Source organism: Cotesia glomerata, linkage group LG9, assembly GCF_020080835.1.
Source record: "Cotesia glomerata isolate CgM1 linkage group LG9, MPM_Cglom_v2.3, whole genome shotgun sequence".
NCBI lineage: Eukaryota > Metazoa > Arthropoda > Insecta > Hymenoptera > Braconidae > Cotesia > Cotesia glomerata.
In genome coordinates this window covers 19,665,117-19,682,484 of record NC_058166.1, presented here as the reverse complement: position 1 = coordinate 19,682,484, position 17,368 = coordinate 19,665,117, and the positions used below count along the sequence as shown (strand labels likewise).

Sequence of the window (17,368 nt, the reverse complement as noted above, 5' to 3'; positions counted from 1 at the left end):
GCACCGACTTACGGCATTCTGACCTGGTAAGCCGCCAGGGTCTGATCGTTGCTAATATAACTACAGAGCCAACCGGAGCTTCTGTCGCGAGTTCTCTCACACAAACACTCTCTGTTGTTAATTATTTATCTAACAATAACCAACAAACAATTTTACACCAACAATAAGTAAAAGACTATCACCAATTACCTCCCAAAGGATTTTTATTACGCTTATTTATTATTCCGTCTAGTGATTTTTTTATTTTTTTTAATTTTCATTATTATTTAAATTAATGAGACACTAAAGTCCAAAAATAAGTATAAATATAAATAAATGTGCACGTGAAACTCATTATTAATTATTAATAATAAATATTATAGCTTTATTATGTTCATATGATAATAATAATAATTAATGATTGATTAAAAAAAAGTCTGGAGGTGCAGGTGTAAATTGTCAAAAATATAAATTAATAATATTTAGTTTGTGAATAAAAAGTGTGTGTTGTGTGTGCATGTGTACTCGTAAGATTGTAGTAATCTCGAGTAGCTGAGCTGAAAAAGTTTCATCATCAACAAAACTCTCACATTATATGTAATAAATACATATACAGTATAATACGGTAATAGTGTTGTTAAAATATAACAAGTTGATCTAATATACATTCACATGTATAATAATAATAATAATAATAATAATAATAATAATCATAACAACTGATACATAAAAGTCTTTCAAGTAAAGTTGTGTAGAAACAGCACCAGTGAGTGTAATTTTATTCCAAGAATTAAACTGACGACTTGCTCGACTTTTACTACAACGACACCGAATATAATAATCTACATAATACCAGTGAATTTGGACTAGCATACATTTAATATTGATAATAATAATTATACCAGGAAAGGAATATCAGTTTAAATACCAGTAAATAAAAAAGCCGGTTGGTAATTATAGAGATTGCTGATTTGGATATTAAAATGGATCTGCTGTGCTGCGAGACAACTGAAGAAACAGAATGTCATGCTTATCCGGATCCAGCTTTACTTGGAGATGATAGAGTTCTGCAGAATTTGTTGAAAACTGAAGAACGTTACGCACCAAGCAGCTCTTACTTTGAATGCGTACAGAAAGATATCACGCCGCTCATGCGCAAGATTGTCGCCGAGTGGATGTTGGAGGTGAGTCTCTTTCATTTCCGGTACACGTGTCGATTAACTACAAATAAAATCATGTACTCTATCTAATTATTGTTATTGTTTAATTGTTTTTTATTTATTTTTTCTCAGGTTAGTTAACTTAATTTAACCACGTGCGTAAAATATCGCCATTTTATTTCTTTTCATTAAAATTAGCAGTCACTAGAGCAGTCCAAAAAATTATTTTTAAAAAATTGCATTTTTAATTTTTTTAAATTTCTACATGTCAATATTTTAAAAATTTTTTTTTAGCATAATTTATTTGTTAAAAAAAATTCTAAAAACTATTAAATATCTACTAAATTTTAGACTTTGATTATTATTTTAAATAAAATTAATTTAATAGATATTCATTTATTTATTCAAGATCAAAGATTTTTCAGTCGGTACAAAAAGAGTCTAAAGTTTTAACTGACCTTGGGCGGATCTTATTTTTTGGCCTTTAAACATTCCAAGCCAGGTATCAAAACTAAGCTACGAAAGTTAAAATTCCATTCTCAGGCGACTGAACAAAAAAAAAAGTAAAGAGTACCACTGAGGCATGGGTTGTCATTTTTTTTTTCTTCCCAAGTCAATTTATTTATTTAAAAGGATTGGTCATTAAATAAATAATACTATTTCTAGTTCTAATATTACAATCAACTACAGCAGACTTCCTTTTCGTCTGCTGGCTGTATACTGGGTATGGTAATGAGTTGTCGTTTCCGGACAACGAACGGATAGAATGATCAGCGAAGAAATTTAAAAATTTTTAATGGTGTCTTGGAAAATTTGACCGGTTAAATTTTATTTTTATTTGCCATTTGATTAATTGATTTTTAGTAAAAGGAAGACGGGACGACATAAAAGGTACAATTGAATGAAAAATGAAATTGTGAATTAACTTGCCAAACGAGTATTTAACTTGCGTACTATACAAAAAAGAAGAAGAAGAAGAAGAAGAAGAAGAAGAAGAAGAGGAGAAGTAAAAAAAAATGATAAATAATAGTCGGTACTGGTCTTTTGTGAAAGTCGCCGTCTTTGGAATAGAACAACTTGTTTTTGGCCCTGGCTTGGTTCTTTAATCGACAAATTATTTTATCTAGATGTATATATGTATATGAGTAAGCTTAAATAGTAATGTGTCGTAATTGTATGACTCTTTTCGGTTAGGAGCGATTGTAAAAATGACCTTGAATGTCTGTTATATATAATGTAGTAAAAGATGAGAGTTTAAAGTTACACCTAGTGATTGCGAAAGAAAGAGTGAGAAAACGTAATCATCAACAGGTTTATTGCCACCAATTCTTTACGTAGTAAGCTTTATTCTTACAATAAATATTAAAATATTATCTGTAAATTAAAAAGTAAAACTTTGATAATTATTTCTTCAGAAGAAGAAGAAGAAGAAGAAAGAAATAAAGGCGATATAAATCGAAACTAAAAATAGTTCTCCCTATCCCGGTGCTCGAGCTAATTGCCGAGGTATTTTTGTCTTGTAATTACTGATGGATAATAATGCAAGAAAGGGCGCGAGCTGACTGGTCACGGTCATTACCCACCCTTGTATTAATTTATACATCCTCGAGGATTTCACCCTTTTAATTGTGCTAGCATTTACGGTATCAAAGCTCTATTTCGAAATTTTATAAAAATCCAATTATCATCAGTATAAAAATGGTTAATTTTATTTATCTTACGGACAAAATCAATATCATTTGAATCAATAGCGCCACCGAGACTCGAGATTTAGTGATAAAGATAACATACATCATTCGTTGTTACATTCCATCACCGGTTAAGTAGTTTAATTTATAAGAAGAATATGAATCGTTAATATAATTCAATGGTGTTCACAATGTGTGAAGTTAATAAGGGATCTTTGTTTAATTATATACGAGTATATATGAATATTTCTATTTTACTCGTAAATTTATCAAAGTTGGTTAACCCAACTAAAGATTTATAGTTTCTTTAACTTCCTTTATACATTTATGTATGTATTTAAAAATAAAATAATTGTGTTGCAGGTTTGTGAGGAAAGAAAGTGCCAAGAAGAAGTATTTCCACTGTCGATGAATTATCTCGACAGATTTTTGTCCATCTGTCCAATAAGAAAAACCCAATTGCAATTGCTTGGAACGGCGTGTCTTTTATTGGCTTCAAAACTTCGAGAGACTAGGCCACTGACTGCTGAGCTTCTTGTTTATTACACCGACAACTCAATCACACTCGATGACCTCTGGGTATGTTAAAAGCTGTACAGCAAAAAATCAAAACCGATTATACGAATTCATTCAAGCATGAGTTGTGAATTTATATTACACTTTGTACGTTTTATATTTCGCAATTGTTTTTGTAGTATAGTACTACGTTCCCAGAATCAACGTGACTTTTATTATTTAGGATACAACAATATACAATATATACATACACATTAATACGTTATGGAGAACGTGCTGAATAATATTCGTTTGGGTACCGCTAGTTTTGTAATATTACCAAGGTTAAAGAGAGAGGAAACTCAATTTACACGTGTATGATGATACTATCTAGTAGTAAAAGAGTTTATAAGACGGACTCACATCCCACCAGTTAACTCCCTGACACAGATTACATATACATACATACTTACTTACTCACTTACTTTCTTACATGTGTCTTTAACCAGCTTTCAGTGATTATCTTTCTTACCGACAACATATATTTCAATTGCTGGCTCCGCATATTTATACCATTAAACTTTCATGGGAGAAATTCCATCGCTATTTTGAATTATGTTAATACATTTATTTTTTTTTTTTTTAAAAAAACATCTAACTAAAACTTCCCTTTTATTTTAAGCATTCAGCTCCAATAGTTTATTCTGAACTTGACCTGACAGATTTTTTATTGATAAAACGTTCTATCAATTGATAATATATTTCTTGACAAATATCTAACTCTAGTATTTAATTAAAAAAAAAAAAATTCTTTGTTCCATTGATTAAGATCTTTGAAGAAAGTTTATTATCATGCGATAAAAATATTTTTTAAAAATAATCAATAGAGTAATAATAAATAAAATCAGTAATAGCTGCGTAGTTTAATCACTAGATTTATTGTTTTGTAATCGGAATCGAGCTGTTAGCCGCCCCTTGTGTGACCTCGTCTATCGTTTTAGTGCGTGTGAACTCGAGTTCTATTCATTTAAAAATCTTTATCAACTCTAAATTTTATTGACAACTTGAAATTATTTTTTTTTTTGTCAAAAAATAAAATACAATTATTGTTATGTAAGACCAAGTGAATTGAAGCAATTATTATTTCTAAGAACTTTTAAGTACTAACTGGAAGTTGGGTAAACAGTTGATAGCCCGAGCCTCAATAGATAACAGTGGTATCAACTACGAAGAGATCCTCGAGCTTTACTCGTTAGTTGATTGAAAAATCCATTAAATACTGTCGATAAAATCAATAATTGTTAAATTTTAATGGAGCTGATAATTAAATGCGTTTAATATTAAAGAAGAAATAGCTTTACAATTGATGAAATTTTACCATATAGGCAGTGTAATAAAAAGGAATATTATAATAACAACAAAACTGATGAAATTCCGGCCGGGTGGGTCTCTACTGAAACTACTGCTCCCTGCAGGAGCTACAAAAGAAACAGAAGAGCAGGTGAGAGCCAGGTGGTGTCTTCAGAAGAGTACACCGGGCCCGTGCTCAGCTAGCAGCTGCTCCTGCTGCTACTCAGATGGATGCATCAAATGCATATGTACCCCTTCTCATTGGGACTTACTCTTAAACTTTATGTGTATAATACTACGACTTATTATATTATAGAAGACGAAGAAGAAGAAAAAGAAGAAGAAGGAGAAGAGGAACAGATGAATGTCAATGATTTCGTTCTCATATTCTGTGACAAGTCGAAGCGTGCCCGCATTATTTTGGCAGCTGCTTCACCGATTCAAATTTCTTTGTACTATTTATTTATTATCAACAATCCTGGGAGAATTATCTTCTATGATCCAAAGGATCGATAATCTGATTGGAGATAATTGAGCGTAATATTGATTTTTTGGATTGATAATTTTGGTACACTGATAGAAAAACAATCTTGGTTCAAGAAATATCTTTTCTTTAAAAGTTGATTTTTGTTTCAAAATTTCTAGCTGTCTTAATTCAAGAAATAAATTCTTGATTCAAGATTATTCTCTTGGTTCAAGATAGGCGATAACATGATCCAAGATATTACCGACTTGTGTTAAGAATAGCTTTTTTTTTTGAGTCTAAAATCTATAAAAAAATTTTTTCATTTACATCAATAACATCTTAAAAAAAGAAATTATTATTTAAACCAAAAATTTTAAATTTTTTAAACGATAATGTTATTTTGGTTGAAAAACTTGAATGTATCGATTGAAGATAATATAGTTTTGAGCAAAGATACAAGCCTTATCCAACGGAGACATACATTTCTTAAGCCAAGAAAATCTAAACCAAGACAAGAAATTCTTGAAGCAAAATAATCATTTGTCTTTCAAAATAAATTCTTAGATCAAGAAAATATCTCTTGAGTCATAAATTTTCTATCAGTGTAGAAACTTCTGAAGGAATTTAAATTGAAAAATAAAATAAAAATTGAACCTAAAGGTGATGGAAATTATCAAGAGCACCTGCCCACGCAATTAGAGAGCACGTGACGCAGACATTTCGCTACAGAGTGTAATTTATAATAAACAAATGTTTTTTGCACCTGCTTTTAGCTCACCCCAGTCACTACTATCAGAATTTCCCCTTTATGAAAGTAAATAGCAGCGCAGTGGTGAATTTCAGGCCACATGGTTGACCTGTTGTTAATTTTTAAACGACAGTGTCTTAAATTTTTTACTACGAATAATTACTGTTGTTTTTTGGCTGGATTTTCCGGATCTGAGACATTGAGATACTGATAAAAGGAGTAAAGACAAAGTAAAGACCACCTGTCGACGTATTTATATGTGCAACAGGTGCATTCACCTTGTGGTTCGATTACTATGCTCGTAAGTTGTAACTAAGAACACATGTTGGCCGGAACTGTCGACTTTTTAAGGCTAAAAACCAGCGGAAGAGCGAAAAAACAAATTTTTCGCATGAGATATTTTAATAAAACTTTCTATAGTGTTATTTTAAGGCCGGAGTGAGATAATGCTTTTGATTATTATTCAAGAGTTTTTAAAAAGACGGTCACACACGCGGATAACAACATAAATATAAATGTTTAAAGACCGCTTGCCGATGAAACTACTCGTCATCAATCCTCTTAGTCGTTTTCTCAGGGTCTTCATTGTGTCAGAGATTTAGACACAAGCGTACTATACCGGGATCGTAAAACCGGATGGAATTTCGCAGTTAACAAATCCCCGCGGGGCTTTCTCATACAATTTAAACTATTAGAAAAAAATAACAGGAACAGGAATCAAAAGAATATGATGAAGAAGATAAAGAAGAAGAAGAAGATAGTAGATAAATATACCAACTGTAATATTTCGCAAAATATTTGTTGTGAAACAACGCTGAGAATCATCGAATTCTTCAATAACTCGGGACTTTGAAGATAAACAAAATTAATAATGATATTCATCAATCAATTAGCTTGATTATCTTCCCAGTGAAGACTATATACGATCTACGACGTACATGTGTGCTATATTACACATGAGGGGAAGAAGAATATATTCTCAGCATATTCTAAATGCTATTAGAAATACATAGCTTAGTCATGATGGCATCCTCAAAGTGGCCGTGACTATGGCCCACTGGTGGGAGTTATTGACCGGCCACGAGGCCTCAGCTTAACTTTAAAATACATATGTGTGATATTTGGTTTTATACGCACTTACACACCATTTGGTTTTATACGCACTTACACACCAACGACAAATTCAATGTGAGTTTTCTAACATTAGCTTTGCGGATGTGACGTTTAAAGAGAAACGTTTGGCCTTATACGATTCAAATAACGCGTCCTAAAACTAATGGCAATCTTGTTATTATTATTAAAGTTATTAGCGTTCTTATCCATAGTTTATAATATATTAAATCGGTTCTTATTTTCAGGATATCGACGGTCTAATTAGCAATTTGTCTAACTCCTTATTTTTTAGAGGGTGATTTTTTAACTTTTTGATTAGCAATAATCCAATTATAAATTATTTGAATGATTCAAACTTAAATATTATATCTCTATTAGATAATAATGATATTAAATGCTTTTTTAAAGTAATAATAAATTTTTAACTAATTTGCTTATTAGAACGTTGATATCTAATATTTGATGTTTATTTAATTTTCATACAACGTTTCGCCACTTTCGTAGCTTCCTCAGGTACTACAACAGACAATAATCATAATTACATTTTCATTATATACAAATAATAACAAATTAGTAATAATTTAACTAACAAATCAAATTACAGTAATCTAAATACACTGATAAAAAATTACCTCAATTATAAACATCAACTGTTAAATTTATGTATAATAATCTCAGCATTTATACGACTTAAAATTCTTTCTGTTATTAGTATCATATCACAATATTTTCAAATATTATAAAATTATAAAAATATAATTTAGAAAAATTTACAATAAATTTTTTCACACCGTCTAAAAAAAAAAAATTATTATTATTATTATTATTATCATCATATGGTATTTTTTTTTCATGAAAACAATTATTTAAAATAAGTTAAAAAATGTGAGAATTTATATGTATATAAAACTTTCTAATCTAGGCATCTTGGCTCTACCGATTAATATTTAATCAACGACTGCTGATCAAATATAGCGAGATCTTTAATAGATTTAATAATGTCGTAACTTGATATTAATTGGAAGAAAAAAATAGTTTTTCTTTGGGACAAAGTATATAAATTATAAAAAAAGATGCTGGCAATAAGAGCAGATGTTAAAAGGTACTTCCAGGAAGAAAGGACACTGAGAGTGTTTTTTGGCCGGGAAACCCATCTGAATATTCAAGCCAGGAAGAAATAAAAAATAAAGATTTATTCGAGCAGATTATAAACGCGTATAAGCTTTGGAATTTTTTAAAAGAAAAAGCTAAAAGATATAGAATGTAAAATGCGAATGTAATCGTTCGGGTTTGTACTTTATTTTCGGCAAAATTGTAAACACCTTTCGAGTTTGCCGTCGAATCCTTTTTTTTATTTATTTAAACCCTTGTTTTTTATTTATTCCAATACTTACAATGCTCTTTATCTTATTTCGGGACGGTATATGTATCCCAGGATCCAAATACCCTATCGATTGCTGGTTGAACCCAGATAATACGTGCCTCCTTATTCTGGGAACTCGTCGGCCAGGTATATAAGCATCTCGGATTGTCTTTCTAAGAATATGTACCCAGATCTAAAAAGATTCCGTTAAGATTTATATTAGCAAGCTTTTTATCTTATTAATATTTTATTTTCATTTATTTATAATTATTAAATTAGTATTCTAAAAATAGATCACCTACCCGGTGATTCACAGCTCGAGTTTATTATAATACCTAAAAAAAATAAAAAAACAAATACATTTTGTCGCCCACGTGTCTGCTTATATTCGCTGATCTCCCGAATCTCAGCCTAAAAATTAATAAGTTACATAATAACCCAATAAATAAATCCTCTTATAATGAATTGATAGACTAAAAATACGGACAAGTCATTTGGAATTCTTTTAAAAGTTTTATAACGATTGGTTTTAACGTCACTTGTTAAATTATTTTTAATCTCTTATCAAAGTATAATAAAACTTTTCATTAATAGCCATTAATTTATCAATAAACTGTAATTAACAATGAAATAAAAAAAAATTCATTGATTTTAATTGTTAAATAAAAGTTTTGAAAATATCCGTGCGAACCGATCTACTTGCGTTTTACCACGCGTGCCCTTTTACCTGGCACACTATTACAATTACAATTACAATTACAATTACAATTACAATTATATAGTCTACCTGACTCGGTAATATTTGCTTTATCTCTCCCTTAGCTAGTACGATAGCGTACTACTATCGGATACAATACCGCAAGTATATAGGAATTAAATAACAAATAGTTATCAGAAAGTTAATCGTCCAATTAAAATAAATAAAAAAAAGCCCCTTAGTAGTGAGTACAGTAATAGTATTACATGCGTGACAATTGTTTCATTGTTTTAACCATAATTTATTTATCGGAATAGCAGGATCTCGGTAGTACAGTATAGTATAGTAGTATTACTACGTAGCGTACTACACCGAGAAAGTTGCTGGTTCTTTGTAATTTTTTATTTATAATTTAGCGTGTGTTCGTGTCGAGGTGAATGAAACAAAGCCATCACGAGGAATACAGACAAAGATATAGAGAGAGAAAGCTCGAGGATACGGGATCGTCACGCTCGACACAACGGTGTAGTGCTTAAGCGGTTATTTCTTATTTTTTATTTCTTCCCCCAACTTATACTTGTACTTGAACATTAATACACTTGTATTGCTTCCTTTTGACTCCTCGAGAAGTAAAGCCACGGTACGATGAGTACGCTCCTTGATCTAACGCCAATTTAATTCTTCTTTATACTCAAAAGTCGACGATCTAGCTCAAGGGCGCTATTGCGGTCTTAATAATCATATTTTTTACTCAATAAACTTAGGAAATTATATTGTATTTTGTCAACTTGTGATATTTTTAAAAGTATAAGCTCATCATGATGTTACATTCATAGAGACCTTTCATTTGAGTACCCACATGTATTTTTGATATATTTTTCATATATTCATATTTATAATATATATAAATATATGAAAAATTTATGTGGGTACTTAAATGAAAGGTCTCGATGAGTGTAATGTCGAGATGAGCTTATATTTTTAAAAACGTCAATATTTAAGGAAATACAATGCAATTTAACAAAAATAATTAAGAAATGACCTTGTATCTTGTCAACTATTGATATTTTTAAAGATATAACCTCATCCCGACATTACATTCATCGAGACCTTTCATTTGAGTATCCACATCAATTTTTCATATATTTGTATATATTTATATATATTATAAATATGTATATATGAAAAATATATGAAAAATTGATGTGGGTACTCAAATGAAAGGTCTCGATAAGTGTAACATAGGGGTGAGCTTATATCTTTAAAAATGTCAATAATTAAGAAATTATATTGTATTTTGTCAACTTATGATATAAATATATATATATATATATATATATATTTATATATATTATAAATATGTATATATGAAAAATATATGAAAAATTGATGTGGGTACTCAAATGAAAGGTCTCGATAAGTGTAACATAGGGGTGAGCTTATATCTTTAAAAATACTCAATAAACTTAAATTATTTTTACAACAATTATAGTGAAATCCTTTTTTTTTTGTTGCTTTCAGAGGTGGGAGCAGCTGGTGGTTTCAAAGTTAAAGTGGGAATTGTCAGCAGTTACGCCCGGGGACTTTCTCCTGCACATCCTCAGCCGCTTGCCGGTGGATTCACGAGCATGGGACTTTTTGATGATAAAAAGACATGCACAGACTTTCATTGCGCTGAGCGCAAGAGGTGAGAAAATGAATTTATATACATACATATGCATTGAATACAAAGTTTAAATTGTTGAAGATGGTTGATGGTTGATGGTTACCCTTAAAAAAGTATATTAATGCTGACCCACGTGTGAATAATAATATCCTCTTAAACTACTGAGCAGAATAACCGCAGTGTAATATAATGATAGTTAACTTTTTGCAAAACCACCCTGAGTCTTAGTCTGGGTCGTTCTGCGGTACCAGTAGCAGACACAAAAAATACAAATAACCCGTATCATTCTTTCCTGTTTTATGTCCGCTAAATTATAAAATATATTTTTCTTGTTTTTTTTCCTCACACATTTACAAGTTTAAATAAACTTTAGTACATTATGTAGACTAGTGTAAGTAGATAATTGCAATTTTAAACGGTCTATCGGCGAGACCAAGGCCAGACTCCTCACAAATAATCCAGACTGTCTGGTAGATTTTAGTATCAACCTCCAGCAAAATAAAATTACGATTTAAACTAACAAGATGATGTTTAACCGGTTGAAGAAAATCCAGCTGCGAGTTTTTTTTTTTTATTTTTCACGCTTATCGCATTCCTCGTTTATCTCTGATAGCTTGATTTCATTACGAAATTAACACTTATTTGATACAACCATCATTGTTATTATTTTTAAAAGCCAGCTCTTTAAATCTACCGCTCAGTTGGTTCAGTAACTGATTACACAACTAAATTTTTGTGTATTTAGTAGTTTAGTATTTTAGTAATGTAGAAATAGTTTCCAGCAGACGTTGCTAATAATCAGTCTATTTATTCTGTTGCAGAGTACAAATTTTCAATGTACACGCCGAGTATGATTGCAGCTGCCAGCATAGCAGCGGCACTACACGGTCTCGATTGGACTGGAAAAAGTGGTTACGGACTTGCTGGACTTCTCGATGAACTCACCCGTATCACAGCCATTGAACAGGTTTGTTCAATTTTTATTTTATATTTTTAATTCTTTTAATTATTTATTCAAAATCATCAATACAGCACCACATGTTAGAAATAATATAATGATAATAATAATAATAATAATAATAATAATAATTATTATTATTATTATTATAATACGTATGTAAATTGTATCCGGAGTTTAAAAAATAAAAAATTGTCGTATGATATAAAGAGCAGGTGCCGGGCATATGTTTTCGCGCAATATTTTTATTATAATTACTAGCAACCTTGCAGTCACTATGTAACTTGTCAACTAAAAAAAATTAAAATTTTGCTTTATTAAATAATTACTTTTGTTAAATTGCACTGTAATATTTTTAATATTGACGTTTTTAAAGATATAAGCTCATCCTGATGTTACACTCATCAAGAACTTTCATTTGAGTACCCACATTCATTTTTATATATTTTTCATATATTCATATATATAATATATATAAATATATGAAAAATTGATGTGGGCACTTGAATGAAAGGTCTCGATGAGTGTAACATCGGGATGAGCTTATATCTCTAAAAATGTCAATAATTAAGAAATTATATTGTATTTTGTCAACTTATGATATTTTTAAAAATATAAGCTCATCACGATGTTACACTCATCGAGAGCTTTCATTTGACTACCCACATAAATTTTTGATATATTTTTCATATATATATATATATATAAATATATATATGAAATATATGAAAAATTGATGTGGGTACTCAAATGAAAGGTCTTGATGAGTATAACATCGGGATGAGCTTATATCTTTAAAAATGTCAATAGCTTATGAGATACAAGGTCATTTTTTATTTATATAGATTATTATTTTGTAAAATTCCAATAATATTGAAGAAATTAATTAAAATATTTATTTTATTTCAGGATTACTTGCGAGGATGCTTGGAACAAGTAGAGGATATGGTGTCACAGGCGCGAATGACCGGAACGAGTGACCAATATCAATCTCAAAATCAAACCACCGGGATGAACACCCCTTTAAGACCGTTGGGGGATCAAAACACGAGCCAGGACAAGATAATGGAGCATGAGAAGGCGGGAACACCTACCGACGTTAGGGATGTTCACTTCTGATCCTGGCTCGTTTAATAAAATGAGTTTGTTGTGTTATAAATGAGCAGAGGGCTGAACGCCGTCTTTATTTTAAATCATCGAGCTGCTGACATTTTAAGTGCGTCGTCAAGACAACGCTCGTGTTAAACTTTATGTCTTCTATTTATCTGTCCGTCTGACAAGCACAGACAAGTACAGACAGCACACAAGGACAGCAAGGACGTATTGGGGGAAGGCAATGCAATACGCTTTACGCATTATTATTTAAGTACACTTAATTAATTGCAAGGCGATACATGGTAGTACGATACATTATCATTATCATTAAATATATACAGTTAGCAAAAAATTAAAAATTATAAAAAAAATAAAAAAGACGTCTAAGGATGTAAAATACAAAAAAATACTATAATTTATATTATTATTCATTACATTATTATTATTTTTATTATAAACAATAGTCATATCGAGTCATCGAGGATTCTGTACATAGAAACTAATTTAACGGACCTATTATTATTTTTTTTTTATTATTAGATATAAACGTATCGCTGATTATGTTTATTTAGATGTGACGTTTTTTTTTTTCGGATCGTGATTAAATGTGTGTAAGTTCGGAATGAGTGTTTTTAAAATAAAAAGCAAGAATTAAAAATAAAACTAAGCGGTTATAAATTGTTTTTTTTTTTGCGCAATTTATTTTCAATGTTTATTATTATTATTATTATTATATAATATATAAATATATATTTAATTAAATTGGAATGAAAAGTTTGAAAGGAAAAAAAAAAATGTTGAGTTGTAAATATTTATAGTATATAAAGCTTGTTCTAATTAATAAGAATTTCGTATGTTTTACTGTTAAAAAAAAAAAAAAAAAAAAAAAAAAATGTTTAACCAGAAAAACTGCCTCTTAAATTGTCATGATTAAAAAAAAAAAAGTATTTACTAGAGGCAGTAAGTGTCTTCACAAAATATTCTGGCAAGATCTGAGTTTGAAAGTTATTAATTCAAGTAGATATTATTATAAATATCCATGAGAATTAGTTGGTACTTAAGTTTTAATCCTCTGAAATGTTATAACACACACGGAAAGAGCAAGATGACACTGGATATCATCCCAGGTTATACTCAGTGATATCTGTGGTGAAAAAAAAATTTCAGATAGCAGTTACAAAAATCGAGATTATACTGAGTGATATCTGGATTATATTCATTGTAATCCAGATTATATTGCGTGATATCTGGATTATACTCAGTATAATCTGGGATGATATTCAGTGTAATCTTGTTCTTTCCGTGCAATTGAAGATTTTTTTTTTAAATTTACTAAAAAAAAAATTCAGCAGGATTGTTTTTTTTTTTTTTTTTTTTCATTCTTCGTTTAATTATTGAGCAGTCAATTAATAAAAATGTAGTTTATACTTTTTATAACCAAATTGTAGTACAATTTATAATGTGAATAATATAAATATTTTGTTTTTGGAACAAATAGTTATACAAAGTGTACCATATAGTTATAGTTATGTTATATTAGATATAAGTTGTTAATAATGATAATGATTGATGAAGAAAATAATAAAAAAAAGTAAACTGCACGGAATCGTAATGTTTGATAATTAAAAAAAAAGAAAAAAATTATATCGAGAAAAAAATTAAATTTTTTATTTTAGTTATTATTATTATTATAATATAATATTACCCATATTATTATTATTAATTATTATTATTGTTATATTGTAATAACGTATGCAGATTACGTTAAAAAAAATATTCCGTGTACCTGTGAACAAGGTATTTAGAAATTCTTGTGAATTTAATCAGGTACGATTAATTCGATATAATGATCTAGTGCCTTGAAAGTGAAAAATAGTAATGAAAAAAAGCAAACATTTGAATTTAGTACTCAACAATTCCAATTAAGACTTATATTAAATCCACAAATTGGATTATTACCTTACGAATATCATTTTTTAAAATTTAAATAAGCAATTTTGTTTTTTTTTTTTTTTTATTTTTTTATCGCTCTCACTGATTTATATAATTAATTAGCTGTAATAGGTGTAATTAAATATTCAGGATTACTGTGACACGTCCATTTAACTAGTTTGCAATAGAACCATTGATATACCTCAAGCTCATTAAAATCTTCACATGATTCCTCATCAAAACCAACTCTCATCATTATATCAAGTCTGGAATCACTCATTACATTTTTTTTCTTTTTTTTTTATTTAATAATAATCTAAATTTTTAATATGTTAATCTTACATGTTCGTTGTACATATCATAATTGCGAAATGCATAGTCGAAAAATAAAGTATTCGTATTTTACAAAAATATTTCTTTTTATTATTTTATCTCTAACTTTACATTTTATTAATATTAATCAGCCTTCCTTTACTTGTTTTATTTATAAATAAATCCTTATTTTTAAATTCGTCCATTATTTACAAGTATTTACAGCTTGGCCATGTCTAACAAGGCGTTGAGCGAAGTTGGTACCCAATTAGACGTCTTCTGAAGATTTATAACTTTATACACTTGCTTGGCCTCCTGAAACCGATTCGGCAAAGGCATAAAGACGATGTCTCGTTTGGCGCATCTTTTCTGCACAAGATCCTTGAAGCTCTGTGGTATTTGCGAGGTAGTTGGTACAGCTTCTGCGAGTCTCTGTTGAAATAACAAAATTAAAGATTAAAATTTAAAATAATCTATATTATTAAGAGAAAATCAGTTTTTTTTTAAGTGCAATTTAGTGACATTACAAAGGTCTTGACTTGAATTTGTGCCTTTTTATATAATTAATAAATGACCTTTTTATCTTGTGAAATATTGACATTTTTAAAGATATAAGCTCATCCCGATATTAGACTTATCGAGACCTTTCATTTGAGTACCCACATCAATTTTTCATATATTTTATATATTTATATATATTCTAAATATGTATGTATGAAAAATATATCAAAAATGCATACGTATTAGTGTTGATGACAAGTTATGTTTTGCGAAGACTGACCGCCTTAAAATAATGATCTCGTGCTTAACTTAAAGGTAAAAGGACTTATAGCTAAGGGTTAATAGGGATTTGTGCTGAAAGGGCGTATAAAAAAATTTTTTTTTGCCATTCGGTTTGAAATTGTCTGAAACGTAAAAATTTGTGAAAAAAAAAAAAAAGTTGGTATCCTAAAGCTGAAAGGGCGTATCTCAAGACATACGCCCTTTCACCTTTAAGAAAAGTACTGCTTAAAGGTAAAAGGGCGCATAAAAAAAAATTGTATTTTTTATACCAAATGTTATATAATAGTTTCACAAGACAAGTTATACTCAAATGACAGCCTCATATACAAAGTTTGATATAAACAAATAAAAAATAATTTAATCAATCAATAACAAATTACGTAAAAACTAAGTATTAAAAAAAAAAAAATATTTTGAAATTTCCCGCTTTAATCGCCCTACTGAATATAACTACTGATGCTGTTTATAGAACAGCTGTTTCATCATGATCAACAATCCAGAATCCAAATTTTATAATAACTATTTCTTAAAATAAATAAAAAACGAGAAAATAATGACGCGTCATTAATTGTTTTAGGTAGATTTCGTAGAAATCCATTTATTGCATTAGCCCTTGTGTCGGAATTCACACGGAATTTTGTCATTTAATCTCTTATTTACTCGAGTGAGACTCAAAATTAGCATTGGTTCAAAAATTTATATATATATATATATATACATGTGTGGGTAATATAACGCGGCTTGTCGGCACGATAGCGTCTACAATTCTCAACGGATTTAGATGAAACTTAGTACACATATTCTTTGGATAATAACCTTAAATGAGTTTGAAGATGAGCAAAATCCGTCAATTAATTTAGAAATGGCGACCATTTAAAATTTTCAAAATAGTGAAAATCACATTTACGGTGACTTTATTGTCGTATAACCTTTGATTGAAAAGAGATAGGTAATTTTTGAAAAATTCATGTGAAAGCTCGTAGAATTACCTTTAATTTGACGTATATAACATTGACATTTTGACCATTTTTAGTTATTTTTTCAAAGTTAAGATTGCAATTGAACTATTTTCAGGCAATGTGTAGTACAACCGACTTATGTACGTTATTATTAATCAAGAATATCATTCAGTAAAATCTATCTTCCATTTCGGGTTTGGCCGAATGGCGTTTTTTGGATATATTTTCTTTTTTAACTTAAAAAAATTGTATAGTTGAGTTTTTAAACTACGAGTGTGTTCTTTTGTAAACTGGCCAAAAAAAACGTTATACGCCCTTTCACCTTTAGATCACCAAAATTTCGAATTCTTAAAAGTCAAAGGGCGTATAACTAATAAATAATAGTTTAAAAAAACTAAAAACACGCTTTTTATAGAAAACCAAACTAAAAAATAGAAAATAAATTTAAATTAAGAATAGTGTTAAAAATTTCAATAAATATAAATTAATAATAGTATAAATAAAAAAAATGTATTTTATTTTAAAAAAAGCGTGAGGTGCATGGTGTCAATAGTTATAAATATTTTATTGACAGATATGAGTAGAGTGATTATCATTTTGATAA

General features: G+C 29.3%; 1 protein-coding gene across 1 annotated transcript; it reads left to right on the top strand.

Moving 5' to 3' along the window:
- The first annotated feature begins 667 nt into the window (after positions 1–667).
- Positions 668–13,751, top strand: LOC123272290 (G1/S-specific cyclin-D2). Its single transcript, XM_044738991.1, has 5 exons — positions 668–1,163; positions 3,191–3,406; positions 10,581–10,746; positions 11,547–11,692; positions 12,593–13,751. The coding sequence occupies exons 1-5, from the start codon at positions 963–965 to the stop codon at positions 12,800–12,802; spliced, it is 939 nt and encodes a 312-aa protein (XP_044594926.1). The 5' UTR covers positions 668–962; the 3' UTR covers positions 12,803–13,751.
- Positions 13,752–17,368: the final 3,617 nt, after the last annotated feature.